Raw genomic sequence first — 18555 nt, forward strand, 5'->3', positions numbered from 1 at the left:
CCTCTCTCAACTCTTAGTTCAACACTCCCAGTCCTCAATAGTTTCAGTACGGGGGAAAATGCTACAATGATGACACAAGTAAATGATGACCAGAAAATAAGGCTATTTCTGAAAAGAACTCTAACATTTATTGTCATGGCAATGGCTTTAAAGTGACCATATCACTAAGTGCATAAATAAAATATTAAAATGAGTAAAAAATTATCAGTTAAGAAGAGAAAATTGTTACTGCTTTTTTTTATTTCCTTCAAAGGAAGTGAAAGCTATTGGTGAAAGGAAAACTGCAGCCCTCTAACATCCTTATTTGGAGCTGAAATATTAGCTGGTTTTGTGAAAGAGGAAAGAGAGAAAGAGAGAGAGAAAGAGAGAGAGAAAAACAGAGAGAGAAAGAGAGAAAGAGAAGAAAGAAAGAGAGAAAGAGAAGAAAGAAAGAAAGAGAAGAAAGAGAGGAAAGAGAGGAAAGAGAAGAAAGAGAAGAAAGAGAGAGAGAGAAAGACAAAGAGACAAAGAGAGAGAGAAAGAAAGAAAGAAAGAAAGAAAGAAAGAAAGAAAGAAAGAAAGAAAGAAAGAAAGAAAGAAAGAAAGAAAGAAAGAAAGAAAGAAAGAAAGAAAGAAAGAAAGAAAGAAAGAAAGAAAGAAAGAAAGAAAGAAAGAAAGAAAGAAAGAAAGAAAGAAAGAAAGAAAGAAAGAAAGAAAGAAAGAAAGAAAGAAAGAAAGAAAGAAAGAAAGAAAGAAAGAAAGAAAGAAAGAAAGAAAGAAAGAAAGAAAGAAAGAAAGAAAGAAAGAAAGAAAGAAAGAAAGAAAGAAAGAAAGAAAGAAAGAAAGAAAGAAAGAAAGAAAGAAAGAAAGAAAGAAAGAAAGAAAGAAGAAAGAAAGAGAAATGCCAATAGTTTTCTTTTTACCACTCTTCGAAGAATTCTTTATTTTAAATAGATATGTCCAACTTTAAAATGTTCTTTGAAAGGGTAAAAATCAGGAGAGAAAGCCAGTCTCAGAGGAAAACCTCATAAAGAGTAAAGTGATGACCTACATTTATCCTCTATTAGAAGAGAGTGGATCCCAAGGATGCAGTCTTTAGCAGTGACAAAGATTAGGTCTACATACCTGCCTTTGTTATTCACTTTTTTCTTTCTTAAATGGAAACTCCTTTAATCTTTCTTTTCTTATACTGCTTGTCTCCAAATTGATGAAAAGGATGCCTTTGTAGAGGGCAAGGCGATCTGGAGATGATCACAATGTGCAGGAGCAGCCTGCCAGGGTTCCTGCTCTCCATTTTGCTCCCTTTCTAGCAATGTCCTGTAACAACCTCACCGACAGCACACCTGGTGTAGCTGTGTCCAGCCAAAGAGGGCTAATGATCTCAGCAACTCAAAGAGTCATGTAACACAAAGGAGCAAGTTTTCTGAAGGGGAAGAACACACAGATTAAGTAAAACAGTCACCTGCTATTTGGAAAACTCTACTAATTAAATCTCTAATTACTCTCTTCATCACAGAGAACAGACGTTAGTTCCAGTGAGCTGTTGTTCAAAAATGTGGTGGCTATTTTCTTAACTAATTCAGCTGTGCTTCTTTTTAAAAGAATGTTTTCTTTTCCATCTCTTCAGATGGACCAAATAAGGGTGGTGACTGGAGATGCTACAGGAAAACAGTACTGTCCTGCTGGAAGGAAAACAGTACTGTCCTGCTGGAAGACTCTGAACATTAGCACAGATCATGCAGATCCCTGCTGCGCTGCCCAGTTATTAGCAATATAATGAGTACGATCTTGGAGTCATCCAAGTTAGAGATGAAAAAGACTTTCATTTTCCTGAAATCATTACAAGTTCTCAGTTATAGTCATATTGTGTGGTTCAATTAACTTTTCTAGATACCTTAATCCTGTGATATTTTTGAACAAAGGAATTGATTTTTTTAAGATCAAAAAGTTCCTTACTTTAGATACCCAATTACATGGCAGGACAGAGCTAAAAAGAAAGAGGGGGGAAAAGAGAGGGAAATAGATGGATTTATTTTGTTTTCTCCTTCTTTCTTTTCTGTCAAAAATTTATAATCTTAACACTATATGTAGGGCATTTCTTCCTGTGTTCATAATTTAGCCTTTTATGTGTGTGTTTATAAAATCAACCACAAAAACACAAACAGAACAAAACAAAGAATACAAGCCAACAAAAAAAATATTGCAACCAAAAAAACCCACAGAGGCAAACCAGCTGAGAGACAAAGTACCCCATTAAATATTGCTTATTTCATTTTCTATTTGGAAGAAAAAACACTCTATAGCAGTTGGGTTCATCTCTTGAAATAATAAAGGAAAAATATTGCAACTGTGCACAGTAATTTGGTCTAAGCATGAAAAAAGCACTGGGTTACTTGCTGCTGTTGAAATGAGGAGCTCAAAGACATGACTATAAATTGAATTTTTGTGGTCTTGCTAACTAAAATGAGGTTTGAGTTGCATGCAGTTCTTGTACACCTATTCGTTTGGTGCTCAGATCAAGGAAAATAAATTCATATGCTTCACAATTGCTCTCTTTTTGTGTCTCTGTAATTCAGGAGGAAAGATAGTGGGATGTTGTCTTACAAAGAGCACCTACCAGTCAGCCAGGTGGTGGTTGGAGATCTTGACCGGCCTGGGTCTGAAGCCAAGGTGTCCGTGGGTCCTGTGCGCTGCCAAGGAGATCGTGAGTTCTCTGGTTCCCTTCTGCTTACTCCTGGGTAGAAACTCAGTTGGAAAGGGGTACCTTTGGAGACACTCCATGGGAAATTATGGCTGTCTGCTCAAAAGACCTTTTGGAAGCATGATGTGATCTGAGAAATTTTGTCTATGAAAATACACATGTAATGACTTACCTTTTCATTTATAATATCAGTATTCTTCTTTAATTTATGGTAAATGTGGCAACTTGGATTATTCAACTAAGTTTATATAGATGAGCAGTAGTAATGAGCAGTAATATAATATAGATTGCATAATAATATCTCTCCACATCTGTGCTTCTCTTGGGTGCTCTTGTCAGCATCATTATCATTACTATGCTTCTATAAATGATGGCAAAACTCATCACTGTAATCTCTGGCCGTAGGTGTACAAAGTTTGACAAGATTGTTACCAGATGCTAACTGTATCAGGACTAGATGTTTCCATGAAAAGCACTGGGGTTTTTTTGCTGCAGTCTCTGGTTTCCAGGCTGAGTGGTGATAAGAGATGTACATCCTCCAGTTTGATCACCTACTGATAGAGTAAATCAGTATCACGTATAAATTTCCACTGCACGCACTCAAAATTGGAATGCACTGAGGAAAATTGTGGTATTGCTTCAGTCTATTTTATATTTCAGGAGATGAAATTTACTACCAAAGGCAGGGCAACTGTTTAAGGCCCTTCTAAATCACTCTTCAAAAATTCAGACTCTGCAATTGACACACGTTTCATTTGTCCGCTGTGTTTTAAGGCAGTTCTCTTATAATAGGTGCAGTAAGCAAAGGTTGTCTGATTTAATTTAAAACAAGTAATATTTGTGTGATCTATAAATAATATAAAACCCATTCACAATAAACAGTACTATAACTCACCCTGTGAGACAGACATGATGCAGAAGTATTCACATCATGTATTTTTGCTTGTTATTTATGGTGTTTGACCAATCACAGGTCCGTCTATGTTTGTTTGTGTCTCATCTATATTTGATAAACTTTTTTGTAATAGGCTCTTACAACTGATGACAAAAAATAACAAATATTATTTTTCTTGCACCCATATTCCTCATATTCCGAATTTGAGTGCTTCTGGAAATGTCAGCCTCTAAAGTGTGAGCCATTTCTAAATATTAGTATAAATGAAACCTCATCTGAGCAGGCAATAGCCTTTATTAGAGTGTGACTGAGTGACACAGTCTTTTGGGAAACTGAACGGGTGTATTCCTACCATCCTGATTAATTTAATTTTCTCCATGAACTTTACAGATATGATTCATAGTTTTTGAAAAACTTTGCCTATGAATAAATTTGAATTTCTTTCCATGACCATATATTACTGTCAAAAATCTAGTATAATTTTTCTCACAGGAGATAGTATAGACTCCAGCTTTGCAAAGCTCCTGTTTTATATTCCCAGTGCATTTACTAAGCATTCCCCTTTGTATTCTTTCTTGAATGTATACAACAGCTGCTGTTTCACCTTGTGGTAAACAAGGTTTCCATTCCAGAGAAAATTCCAAAATTTTAAACTGTGCTTTTATTCCAAATTTTAAGAAAGATCCAAAGTACCAAATTTCTGGGAAATTATTAAAAACAACAACAGCAAACCACAAACCAATTTATTTGTGTGTATATGTTGTGTGTGTGTGTGTGTGTTGCATGCATCAAAACCAACATTATTAGCACTAAAGATGTTGAGTGTCATCACCGCACAGTTCAGTTTTCAGTTAAATTCAGTTGCATGTTTAAATGAAATTCAGTTCTAGTTATGAAGACTGTCTAAGAAATAGTTTTTTGTTTTGCTTGCAAGGAAGGTAAAAAAAGTAACCAGCCAAATAAATATTTACCTATTTAGAAGAATTTCTCAATAGAAGTGGTTGCAGCCAATACTGTGACAACTTGTCTTGCCCTGAGGGTTGTCCATACCATGTGTTGTATTAATCCATAGTCCAGTGACTATTTTGCAGCACATTAAGACATATTTCCCCACCAGAATTACAGAATAATTTGCCAAACACTTCCTAGCTAACGCTGTGTTACATCTAGAGACAGGGACATGTCACCTGGGCCAACTCACACCTGTGCCTGAGTACAGCTGTAAGAGTACCACAGAGCTAATGGACTTTACAGCCCTTAAAAAGAGTCAGCTGAAAGCTCAATATCTGAGAGCAAAGAGAATTAAAGAAAGCAAAAATATTTGTCATTTCATACAATTCACTTCTTCCCATGCTCATCAAGTTCTCAAGGATCCATTAATCAGCAGAAGCCACAACAATTAACTCTTCCTACACCATTGAGTGGCCAAACTAAATCTGAAAATCATTCATCTCAGTTCAATTTGTTTTGACATGAAACAAGTAAGATTGCAGAATCATAACTGTTTTCCTGTTGCAAAAATAACTGTATTCTTCTTTCAGAAATATAGGTTTTATTTTTGTCCCAAAAATGACAATTGCATTTTCATTTTTGCCTGATTTATTACCTGATTAGGGCTGTTCTTGAATAGTAGCTATTGTTGGAGATAACGATCAGAAAACTGGTTTGTGCATGATTACACACCTCTGTGTTACAGAAGTATTTTTCATATTTAACTGCACCTCACAAAACACTACTTGCATTATGAAAAGTAGTCAGCAAAAAGGGCCTTTATTACCCCTCTAAAGATCTGCTTAAGTGGCTGAATTCTATCAGAATGATGAAATCTCATCTAGTTACTGTAGCAAAAATCCCATAAATCTGGTCTGGGGCCTGTTTTGCACCTTGGGATAAATATGCAGGATGTCTCTTTTCTATTTGCCATTTTAGTGTGGAGGAATGCTTTCTAAATATCTAATGATTTTTCTAAGTGCTGACCTACCAGGGAAGCAAACTTATGCAATTTCATAGAGAACAGGTGCACAAAGAGGAAATTAATTTGGTGGGGGTTTTTGACACTGTATTGCAATGATTCAAAGATCAAGCAAGGTTTTCAGCAAATGTCCACTCTACACAGACTTAAAGCAAAGCAGTCCTTCCTGCCCACAGCTCTGTGAGTGTTGTACTTACAGAATGACTGTGGCAGTTTATCAGCACAATCTCAATATCCTCTTAGCAGAACTGGAATTTAAAGTAGAAACAAAAAAAAACCTGTCCTTAGTCTCCATAGTAATACTGGATAAGGGAACTACTCATGTTTTCCCTGAAGTAAAATTATTCTGTGCAGGATCTAGAAAAAAGGGCACAATAGAATGACAAATTAATAATTTTTATTCTTCAGTTAACCTTGAGACACTGATTAAAATCCCTTTACAGACCTATTACAGTTTTTCTAATACGTATAAGCTGACTCCTCAGCAGCCCTGCATTTAACCTTGGCCAACCAGTAATAGAAATACCTTGTCCATCTCTTTATGCTATATCACTGTAATGCAAAGGGGCACCTTGAGTCTTTTCCCAGAACACAAGTGTACTGAGGGTTTTTTTGTGTCTAAGCTCAGCCTGAGGTGGTAGATCAAGGCTTCAAAAGCAGATCTGGTAATTTCTTTTGAAACCAAACAGAAGAACTAAGTTTGCCATGGTGGGGCTATTGCTACAGAGATTTTATTGATAATCATATTGAATCAAAATTACTTTTGTGGCTTCTGGCACCTTCTGAAGATTTTTTTTCATTCCCCTTAGGAAAATACCAGTTTTCACAAAGCTTCTATATTTGCTACCTGCTAAGAGTATCCTCTTCCCAAGGACTTCCAAGGATTTTGATTCGAGTTTGCTCTTTATAAGCCCAGAGGGGAACAGACTGACTATTCTGCTCTACATTTGCTTTTCTCCTTGAGTGTATTTTCCTTTTGTCCCATTTCCACTATAGCAAAGACAGAATTTAAAGGGGAGATGTTTTTTACACAGCTCAGATTTATGTTTTTTCCATCTCCTCTGCTGTACAGTTTTTATTCTCCCAGTAAGACTTTGATTTCTGAGCCATGAATCATTTTCTTGTGTATTACTTCTCTTATCTGTAATCTTCAAAATGTGGAGGAGGAAGCAGCTGCACTGACTGTGGTTCTTTCTAAGCTAAGTTTTCATGAAGACCCGTATCAGCAGTGTGCTTGTAGAACCTGCAGAGACAGACAAAAAATGTCCCCTTGACAGGTAACAGAAGTTCAGGAATAAATCAAAACTCATTTCTTCCATCAAGGCATTGAATTTTTTTTGAGCTTGTATGCATATAACCGTGCATGTGTTCAGGGGAAATATACCTTGAGTTCTTTTTTTCAGTAATTTTGATTATTGCTCATTATTACTCCTTTCATTACTGATGCTTTGTTTCTTTAGCTTATAAATATCACTTCTGGCTTTGCTCCTTTTAGAATGTTCCAGCAGAGTTGGTTTATTTATTCAGACAGTGGTATGGCCATGCACGTTTTTTGTGACTCTGGGTTTGCATTGAAACCCCTGTGTAGTTATCTAAACCAGACAGCCACTTCCAGGGTCATTGCTTAGAAGCTGGTATCCTTGGTGAAGTGTGGGTTTGTATTCCTTAAGCACTTCTTATTCATCACCTGTGCATGTTGGTGACTCAGAACTGTCACTTGTAATGAAAATAAATTAACTGTTTCATGTGCACGCTAAATCCATTTTCATTACATTGCAAATTGAGGACTCTTTCAACATGCTGAACTTGTTTTTCAAGGGTACCACCCTGAGTTTCAGGGAAAAAATAGCACAGCCTTACAGTGCAGTTTCCAGTTACACATTAAACTTCTGTCCGAGGTCAATTCTCTAGTAGGATCTGCAGTGTGTCCACTCAGACAGATCTGCAGTGTTGTTACTCTTACATATATAGGTAAGCTGGAAAGTATCCCAGAAAAAAAAATTACCAGACAACCACAATGTATTTGAATTATTGAAAGATTCAACTAGAATTGAATCCTCTCCTGGAAGTAGAAACAATTTACTCCTACTCTATCTTGGACAACATTCCAGTTATATAGTGACTTGCCTTACAGTGTTTTCACTGTATCAAATGAAAATTAACATCAGTGATACCCCCTACCAAAAACCAAAACCCAGCCAGAATGCTCTCAGAAAAGTACAAAAATTTGTCTTCTGAAACTCCTGAAGCAGTGATTCTGCCAGAGGCTTGTGTGGTGGGATTAAAGATCTGAAATTTAGGCAATTCCCTTTTTGAGTTGTTAATTACTTCTCTCCCACTAAGGTTGGAAAACCAGTGAAAATCTCTCGATTTTTCTACATTTCCTTTTTTTTTTTTTTTTTGCTTGTATTGCTAGATATATCTACCTACATTTTTATATTATTATTATTAATTTCTTATGATTTTCAAATAAATTGTGATATGTTCAGTAAGGAAAATACAAACCAAAACTTGATCCGTCTAAGAGTTTAAATTTTTTTCACAAGTACCTATAGGTGCCTTCAGTGCACATGAAAATTTGTCTGCTGTATTTCCACATCTATTACCAAGGCATGTCTTTATGTGCTACACTGGATTGTAAATCGTGTTATTCAAGGGGAAATACAGATTCATCCAAAGAACATCAAGACATTGTACTTGCTGCTTATCACGGTTGTTCCAGTGCTACCAGCAAAACAGGAGAAAGAAAAGTGTCCTTTCAATAAAAGCAGCCTGCCAGCCACGTACTGCCAGGAGTACTGTTTCAGACTCATTTGATTTTTTCAGTGGATTATGCTGAGGGTGACAAAACTACAGTCTTCAGTTCAGATTTGGGTAGGGATCTTTCCTTTAGTTAATGAAACTGCTGAGGTTCTCTTTCATATGCAATTGTTTTCCTCAGAGACCCAAGAGAAAAAAAATGACCCACTAGGTCATTTTTCTGAAACTTTTAAAGAAAAAAAATCCATTCTTTTGCAGTTGTTTAACATCCAATTTAAATATTGTCATTTCTCATTCTTAAGACTTTCCCTTCACCTTTAACCCTGTTTCATAATGCATAATTAAATTTATTGTGGAGTTTAACTAGAATTCATTTTCATCTTCATGCAGAAATATTTTCTCTAGGAAGCAGTGCTTAAATGCCCTCCTGTGGAGTCTTAATATTTCTAAGAAAAGTCTTCGTTTTCTCACCTCCCAGGAAAACTTAGACTGTGGCTTGTTATCTCATACAAGTATAGGCTGTTTCTGGCCATGTAGATAAAACTTTGCCTGTCTTGAAAATACCAGCTGGAAAATCTCCATTAGTCTCATGAATTTAGGGCATTTCATGGTGAAACATGCCAGGAAATTTAAAGGTGGATATGGGATAAAGTGTGTCCTTCTCATGCGTGTGTTCTTGTATCCTTCCTAAGCCAAGTGCTCCAAGTGCTGGCATTCTGGCTGGTAGCTTTGTCATCCTTTTTAATTGGAATCAGTTCTCTATAATTACACTCAAAAGTGATTCCCTGATGTTGTCCACCAAAAATTTTTTCATTTAATTTAGGACTCCCTGTTACGTGTGTTTTCAGCAAGATAAGCACTACCTTAGATGATCCATCGTGAACAGTACCAAAAATGAGAAGACCTAATATCTCTGAAATTGCAAATCAGCTGGAATTGCCTTGAGTTTGGGCAATGGGGAGTGGTAAGCAGTGTGAACAGCATTTGAATGTGTGTGGTTGGAATTATTTAAGTTCCAAAAATATTTCCTTTGTTTGTGGTAGTACTTAAACCTAGCTAATCATTCTAGACACTTTTCTCCTACCCCTTTGCCTTTGTACAGCAGGAAACATTTTGGCCTAGATATTTGGCATGAATTAGTCTCCATAGAACTGCAAGATTCTGTGAGTGCTTTTTCTACATAAAGCTGTGGTTTGGTTCTTTTTTTATATCATCTCAAAACCCACAGGGAATTGGTAACATTAATGATTTATAAGCTCTCAGTGTTTCTATAGTACAAGACCTTTACTGAGGTTTATTACATGGTCATAAAATTCTCTTTCAGTTCAAAATTTGAATACATGTGTATCCATTGAATAAATGCTTGTAAAGTGACACAATTTTAACACAAAAACACATTGACTCATAGGTTATATATGAATATTCTCTGTTGCATCCTACTCACTGTCAGGTTTTGTTCTATTTCCTTTCTGAAAGCAAATCCTACCCATGAGATCTACTTATGTCACAGATCAGGAAATAGTACAGATCACACACAGTTTAACCATTTTCCTATTGGACATGTCTTTTTATACTTGACTGAAGCAACAGGATGCCTGCAAATAACACAAGAGAAAAAAGTAACAGTAGAATCAATTTCAGTTTTGGCAAATTAGAAAAACAATGTCCCATACAATTTGTGCCACATGAACATCAGTAACCCAAGGTAAAAAGGAAAAACGTGGACTTGTTCCCATCAGAATATACCAAGGAAAGATCATTTGAACCACAAGCAATGGCTCTTGATGCAGTTTGAGACCTTTTAAAAAATCCTTTTCCATCTTTGCAAAGATCCAGTGGAGCTTGAGTGCTTTGTTCAAAAGAGTGAGATTTATGATGCTTTTGCCTATTACCTGGTAGTGTATGAAAGTATTATAGATTACACTGTCACTCAGTGTGTATTTTCATTATGAATGCAATTTACATTGCTGGAGACTTTTCCTTAAGGTCGTGAAGGCAGTATGCTCTGAGTATCTGTTTTGATAGGAAATGCTTTTCAACCTGTTCATCTTTACTGTTTACCTGCCTGTGGTTACTTTCCCTGTGCATCCTCTACTGCCTTTGAAAAGGAGAGTCACACCTGTTTCACACATATGTGAATGTAGGTACAAAGAATAACACAACTCCACAATTTACAATTTACATCTCCACCCTTCCCAGATTCATCATGAAATGTAAAACTGAAAAAATTTTAAGATAGAAATTGACCTGCCTATTACAGAATAATTTTAATTCTAATACACATTCAATTCTACCAAAATGTATACATTGGTATAAACTACAGAAGATAGTTCATTTAAATATCAATGAACTAATAAATTTGGCTCTTTTTACATATTTGCTGAAGTAATGAAAACATATGGCAGTCGATGCCCATGTTCAATTCTCCAACTGATCATAAAAGAAAAAAATGGTGAAGTTCCATAGAGGAGTTATGAGCTTTATGTTTCCAAGATACAGAATTCAAATGGAATTAAGAGCTAATTTTATTCAAATTCTCCTCATCATTGTGATTATACTGCAGTTAATTTTATCTTCTTTAATGCAAAAAAGAAGTATCTGAAGCAGTTCACGTAAAGTATTGTCTCCAGATTCCTAGGGAATCTAAGCAAGCATCGTTAGTCTGATACATGACACACAGTAGCAGTTCATATTAAACCCAAGTCCTCTAGAAGTCGTACTTTAATTATAATTTCAAAAATTTTACCATCTCTGTGATTGTAATGCATATTACTGTCTTACCTCTTACCTGTAGCAAAATAAGAAAAGCAATTGTGTGGGATACAAACAAAATCTAAGGATTAAATGATGAGAGAATTCCTACAGTGTATAGAAAAGTGGTGAGAGGGAGATGTCAGTAAAGCCATAAGGAGTTAGGAGAACCTGTGACTAAACTGGGGATTGAGAAGTTTCTGGAATCCTGTCTATTACATGTACAGATTCGCAGCCACCTTTAAATTTCACCCCATTAGCCTGAGTTTTCTTAGAAATGAGGTATAATAGGGAGGGAATTATCTTTTTTTTTTTTAGGTTCAACTCTTTCTCACTTTAATACTTTTGGCCTGTGCAGTCCTGCAGCACTGACTGACATTTAAAAAGCAAAAAGAACAGAAAAAGCCAGAGAATTATTGAAGGTGAGGTAGAGTGAGGTCAGTGTCATTCATCCCTGTGTGTGAGTTATGTAAATTCAGTCTCATTTAGACATGGATAAGTGATTGGCAGCAGGATGAGGGACAGCCATTTATAGCCTCACAGCACCCAATATCTGACACACAATGCAGAGTGTCTCAGTAATACTTCAGATGTTCAATCACTAAGATGGAAAAGCTCATAAGAAAGAGTTGGAGACCTTTGGTACTCGTTTAACTTGCACCACTGATCTCCATGCTAGGGAGCCAAGCTAGCTCTAATTATGTCTAAATACAAGCATTTACCATGGTTGAACCTTTTCTATCCAATGATAGAATAAAAGGAAGGTCAGGGATGTATTCCACAATCACAGCTGCTATTCGTAATGATATCTCATCCCACAGGCTACTCTCCCCATCCTTTAATTATAGGACTGAATTTTGACAGCTTCAGTTCAAAACCTTCCCATAATCAAGTCGTATTATATGGGTATATATATATAATTATACACATGCTTTCCAGAATTTTTGAAGGAACATTACCTGATCTTTCTCTCTCTCAGTGAAGCAAGTCATTCTAGATTTTCATGTACAACTATGATACAGTTCCCAAAGGAAACTTTTACCATAGGGTTGCAAAGTTGTGCATTTTTGTCAAGTGATTAGAAGTCTGAACTGTTAAAAGGGAATATAATAATAGTTTAAGAGAAGTGGAATCCATATATTAAAAAATAACCTCCTATTTCTTTTCTCTGAGCTGTTTTTTAACCTTTTTTCTGATCTTTGTCTTCTATGGAAAACTTGGAAGTGTGCAAGAGAAAGGGCTAAAAAAACTGTAAAAGAAATATGAAGTATTGCCTACTTACTCCTTTTTCCAATGATAATGCTATGGATAACTTCCACTGTTAAATTTCTGAGTTTGGGTATGCTGGGTTCCAAATTAATGCTGCAATCTGCGAAGTGCCATAAATTAGATATTTACAGAGCAGATTTCAGAGGACAGGTTGCATTTCCCCTTAATTCTTCCTCTTTTCTGTGCTTAAAACATTCATTTTGAGGTGCCAATTTGGTTCTTCAAGGCAAACAAAGAAACTTGAAAAGGCTGATAATTTTAGTCAATAATTTTATTTTTGAACCAGCTCAGATAGAATTAAAAGGAGAGGAGGGGAAATCCTGTACCTTACAAAAATAGTATCTTTTATGTCATTAAAGAAATTAAGAGCAGTTCTATCCCTTTCCTGTTACGAGCTTACAGTAGTCAGTCCTTCAAAGATATTAGCTAAGCTTGCAGAATCATGAAGCTTTCAACTTACAATATTAAGCAGCAAATTCTAACATTTTTATATGCCTGTATTTCAGCTCTCATTTTTGAAGAACCATCTCCTCATCTGATTTGGTCTAATTCAGAGGAGCAATATTTTTCATGAGAACAGCTTTCAAAGAAGCAGTTATGAAAAGAGAGCCAGTAGTGATTTATGGTTTCAAAAGTTTCTTTTCAGACGGTCCTTTAGCTAATCAATTTCCAGAATGCCCACTGTATCTATATTTTTTTTCTTTATCCTTGGTTTCATGAACTCGTGCTGATGGAAAACTTTTGCCTTGTCACTCCAAATAGATCTGCTTCTGAAAACTGAGGAACTAAATCGGTGTAAATCAATTATTACACACAGAACATAGTTCATGTATCTGTGTTCAAGTAACTTCCATTATCATTTCTTTTAGATTACCTATGACAAGATTAAATTTAAAAGAATTTATTGTTATGAGCTGTTCTTGTGTCTTTGTATTTCAGATTCAGGCAGAAGTAAATGTCACCCACAATTGGCAGGACATCTCCCAGGAAAGTTAAGATGTTCCCAAAAATGTAGAAAAGAGATTCTTCCAGGAAATACTTTAATTTCCCATCCCAAAAAGAAGAGCAAATTCTCAGAAATTCTTGTCATGTAAACTCTGAAAATAAAAGTCATTTGAAATAGAAATGTTGGTTATCAAGTTCTCACCAATAGAAGGACATCATTGTGACTTTGACTTTCAACATTTTAGAAAAGAGCCTTTTTCATCACTGATTAACCATATTTCATAAATGAAGTTTTGAACTAAATGCCTGTTTAAAATGCCCAAATCAGAGTAAAATTTTCAAACCAATCAGCTCAGTGTAGTTATGTTTCATTAACAGTTTCAAGAAACTTTCCATTTCCTTCAAAACTCTCAAAAACTTCAGTGTTTTCTAAAAATGGCAAGATCTTGCTAGAAAAACTAAATTTAGCATTTCCTTCATGGGAGAGGCTCTCCTTCTTTCCTTTCTGTAAATGCAAAATAACTCCCTATGCTGAGATCGAGATTTTGGAGATTTCACTTCTGTAAAATAAAAGTAAACATTCCTGAAGAATCCTCAGTCCTGTTTAAATCCTAATGTGATTAACTGACATTTTATCCCTCCTTATCCTGAAGTTGTCTCCCTATATCATCATGTAGAGAGAGCTTTTCCCTATTCTCTGTGCACACACTGTATTTCAGGTGGCTAATCTGATTGTTCTCCATAATATCGTTAGGCAATTTTAAGGACAGCCAGTCATTAAATTAAAGTTTTATTATCATACAGTTCATTGCAGCTATCCCAGCTCAGAAAATCTGTAGTAGTGTAGGGCAAGATACAGGCAAATAAAGTTAAGATGCTTAAAGAAATAGGCAATTTTTTGAGAAAATAGCAAACCAGCATCTGAAGCTGTAAATTCAAGATGTGTGTCATTGTTATCAGTTCAATAACAATTTCTCATGGCAACGCAAAAGGAAAGGTCTTTTGTTGATATTTTGCTTAAATCCATGAAATGTTGGAATATCTAAATAACAAAAATGTGTAGGATTTCATTATTGTAGTTCTTTATCTTTTTAGCACTGACTTGATAAATTTATTTCACATTGTAATGAAAATATTTTCTGAAATGGGGATGGGGGATAATCAAACCCAGTCACCTCAGACTCTCCTCACACTTCACATGCTTCAGTCCTCGCATGCTTGTTGAATATTTCATAGCTTGTTAACCAGGAAAGGGGCAGAGATCACAGGCTGACTGTTTTAATGAGTCAAGATCTGTAAGTCAGGCCTTTCTTTCTCCTGGGTTTTACAGGACAATCCTGCTAAAAGGTAACTAGTACTGATGCAGTAGCTCAACCAACACCTGGACAATGCCTTTCCACATGTGGCTCTCTTTAGCTGCTACCAAACCACACAGACAAGCAGCTGGGAACCACCATGGTTAGTTTGTGTCTGCCTAGCTATCAAACATCTATAGTGTTCTGAGGAAGGGAATAGAAATGGCAAAAACACTGCCTCAGTTCCCTCCTGATATTCAGTGGCATAGAAGCTGGTGGACATGCTAACAAAGCAGAGACCCTATAGATATATATATATATATATGTGTGTGTGTGTGTGTGTGTGTATGTATATACATATACACACTCTTGCAAAAAGATTGCCTGTCTCCATCAATCCTCCCGGAATCACTTCAAAACAAACTTGCCAAAATCCTGAAAATCCCTAGGTAATTACTAGCCCAATTAATTAAGTACTCTCCAGTCACATCCAAGAATACATGAGCAAAATCCCAAACCAAGAAAGATCCTTAACCAACAAGAAATTGCATATATAGGTAGTGACTTACCAGGAAAAAACAAGATAGAGTTTTGCCTCCAAAAAATACATTTGATGTTGAAAGAAAATGTGACATATAAGACTATCAAACACAATTTATATCAGCCTTATTCTACGCAGTACCATGCATGAAAATAAGGAAATTACTCCATGATTTTCCTTTGTGAGTTTAGTGTGTAAGAACCAAAATTATTCTTGAATAATATTCACATGTTTCTAAAATGCACCTGCAAATTTTATTTTTCTGGGCTCCATGGATTCTGAATTCTGCAGACTGTATAAAATATGAATCATAGGGAGAATTATTAGACTTGACCTTTTCCCTGAGATCCTTGGAGAAGTGAAGGGTTGTGCTGTAGATTTCTCTCTCTACCTTGTTACTTGTCCCCTCTTTCCTAGTTGTACTCACCCTTGAAGAGACTTAGGCAAGTAAACATCATCACTTATCACAAAGAGCAAGCCAGGGGCCCTCCACATCTCCTCCCTCTTATTTACACATGAAGAGTCAGTAGTTCATAGCGACTGAGCTATGATCAAGGAAATTAAATTCATTAGTAAAACAAGAAACATTCCAGACATGCACAGCACAGCTTGAAGTATTCAGCTGAGGAACTAATTAAAGACAGATAGCTGAGTGGATAATGAATAAACAGACATTACTGTGGGTAGAAATAGCTAGCACAAATATGTGTATTCCCTGTTATATTTGATGGGAAAGTAAATTATCACATATACTGAAGCAACTTGAACAGTAAGAGATCTCCTGAAGCTTTTAAGTGCAGACTATCCTTAAAGCTGGGAAGCAGGCAGCAGGATCAGCAAATGGAGCCCCTGCAATGATGCTTTTGCAGCTCCCAGCCTTCCATCACAAGGGTCTGTGCTGCCTGCAGCCCTCACACAGTGAAAGCAGGCCAACCCTTGCCTGGTCCATCATGCATTCCCTGAACAGAAGCACAGAACTGTTTGATCCTCTGAAAAAGAGGCTTTGAATAGCTTTTCCTTTCTGCACCCCCTTCCCTTACCCATCACTTCTGTGCCTCCAGCCAAGTGATCCTTCTGTGGGCACACGCTAGTGCAGCACTCCTGGTATTTCACGGACTGGTGCCAGGGAGTGCCCAGATAGGGTAACCGAAGAGGTGATGGGAAATATCTGCCCATCAACACTGAGTAGCACTGCAGACATTTAACTTCACCATTGGAAGAGGATCAGATTGTTTCTGCAAGGAGCAGATGCAAATGGCAGGGCTGCCTGTAGCTGTTAGAAGGCTTAATGTTGTCTTTCTTTATCAGATTTGTAGACTGCGATCTGCTGCACACCAGCCATTTCCAGAGGCTGCTTTTTTGCACAGCAGTCTGTAAATGAGCAGAGAAAACACTTTTCATGACATGAAGGAAGTCAAAAGACATATGAGCTTTGAAAACGTAGATAGAGAAGAGCTCCTAGGGGAGCTCAAATAGCTATTTACTAGATGAAAAACAATATTAAGCTGAAGTTAAGTTTGCCAATGCTCATCACCAAACTGGAAGTTGAACACACAGTTTTGAATGCATCAGTGTGATAATAAATCCTACCATCCTAGCCATTGATGGTATAGATTGCTAAACATTTCTATGACATCCAATCCTCTAGCAGAAGATGGTGTGGCTCATAAAGGAAAAACAGCTTGTATATTCTTGATTTTCACATTTGAGACCAGGGAGAAGGAGAGTCAGTTATAAAGTTTAGCCTACCTGAGTCTGTATTTTTGTACTCACAGGTACCCATACATTTAATTTTCCTTGGAGTGTTAAGGTCCTTTTGAAATTTATAAGGGGCAGAGAGATGGAGGGATCCAGTCAGCAGGAGTTCAGACAGCTGGCTGCACTAATAACCAACTTCTTGGCTTAGAGGTACCACGGAATGCCCTGTAGCTACTGTCCTTGAAGCTGCTGGAAGCCTTCTGCGGTGAACTTCACAATCTCCATGGCTGCAGGCAACTATTAAAAAACCAAGATATTCTGTTATTCCGTTTGGTGCTTGGATCTACTCCAGTCCTTTTACCCAAGGCATTTATCCCAGGCTATCTAGGATCATGAGCTGGTAGCCTAGACTTTGTTTGGTTCCATAAAATGGAGGAAATCCATCACATTTCCAGACAGGGCGATATAAATAACTTGACAATTGATCATGTGTGCTCCAGCTTGCTTGTGTGTTCCAGGTTAGTTTGTTTCATACAATAATATTGAATGGCAGATGGAAACAGAATCCTGATTTTTTTTCTCTGCTGCCTGTAAATAAGCACTGTCTTACTCCTTCTACCTCTGCATTTATGAAAGACAGGCATATGTAGCCCAAATATTCAGCATTAAGCTTATCTGGATAAGTTTAAATAGAAGATATTTCAAGCCCCTTAGACAGATTAAGACTACCAGGTGTAAATTTAGACTTGATATGGTAATATATATTGGTTGAGGTGTTTTTGTGACCTTAATCACATTATACTGCTTCCTGCAGCCACATCTACAATTTATATAAAAGATACGCTCCAGAAAAAAAAAATCTTGCAAAAAGTACCTGTTATTTCCATGCAGTTTTTATAGTGTTTTTAAAAATCAGTTAAATGCATTTTGCCTTGCTCACATTTATAGTATTTTAGGACTCCTCCAATTCCAAAAATTGTCTAAAGAATCTGATTTGAATCAAATGCCACAAGGCTATTTGATTCAAATCAAATGTACACTGTAGCATCAAGAGCTGCTTCCAGCTGTAACACCCAATGAATTAGTACTTCCTGGAGTACTGCTTTGCAATTTTTTTAAAAGTACTTAAAATACTAGATATCTAGGAAACAATGTAGCTGTCATTAAAATGTCAACATTTATGGACAGTTGACTGAGGCAGATTTTTGCATTGCAACACTAAAGGGCTAACACACTCACCTCAGGCTCAGCTGAATCCCTGTTGTCAGGGCCCACAGTCAAAATATTCGCCATCCAAAATGCTCATGTCTCTATATCTTTGAAATAGAGAATGCAAGAAAAAAGACACTTTACCAGTATAGCATGGAAGGATCCTAGCCCTTACAGGAAGGATTTGTTCTTTTAAAATCTAGCCTATATCTTCTATATTTTTATCTGTGTTGATTTTTTTTTAACCCCCAAAGTAACTTGGCCTCTTGGAGTTGTTTTTGGGGAGTTTTGTTGTTCTTGCTGTTGTTGTTTGGTTTTGGTTTTTTGTTGGGGGATTATATTTTCTATATTCTGAATTCATTTTCCTATCTCCTTCTCCCAGAGTTGATATCTCCCAGAGATACTAATACACTGCTGGAAGCATAGTGAGGGCAGAAAGAGAATAGCTTCATGTGGTTCAAAGGAACATTCATATCAGTGTGCCAGAGCTTGTCTGGCTCTCTGCCGTGCCCAGAAGGTGAGGAGTTGCCTTTAGAGCTC

At 36.6% G+C, this 18555-nt stretch overlaps 1 protein-coding gene across 1 annotated transcript in view; it reads left to right on the forward strand.

Annotated features, from left to right (window-relative positions):
* Positions 1-18555, forward strand: part of CNTNAP2 (contactin associated protein like 2) — a 1021786-nt gene that overhangs the window by 849206 nt on the left and 154025 nt on the right. Inside the window, exon 15 of the mRNA XM_005424150.2 lies at positions 2556-2683. Coding sequence (XP_005424207.1) covers positions 2556-2683 — 128 coding nt within the window. The remainder of the gene's footprint in view (positions 1-2555; positions 2684-18555) is intronic.

The sequence above is a fragment of the Geospiza fortis genome, unplaced genomic scaffold (assembly GCF_000277835.1).
Source record: "Geospiza fortis unplaced genomic scaffold, GeoFor_1.0 scaffold120, whole genome shotgun sequence".
Taxonomy (NCBI): domain Eukaryota; kingdom Metazoa; phylum Chordata; class Aves; order Passeriformes; family Thraupidae; genus Geospiza; species Geospiza fortis.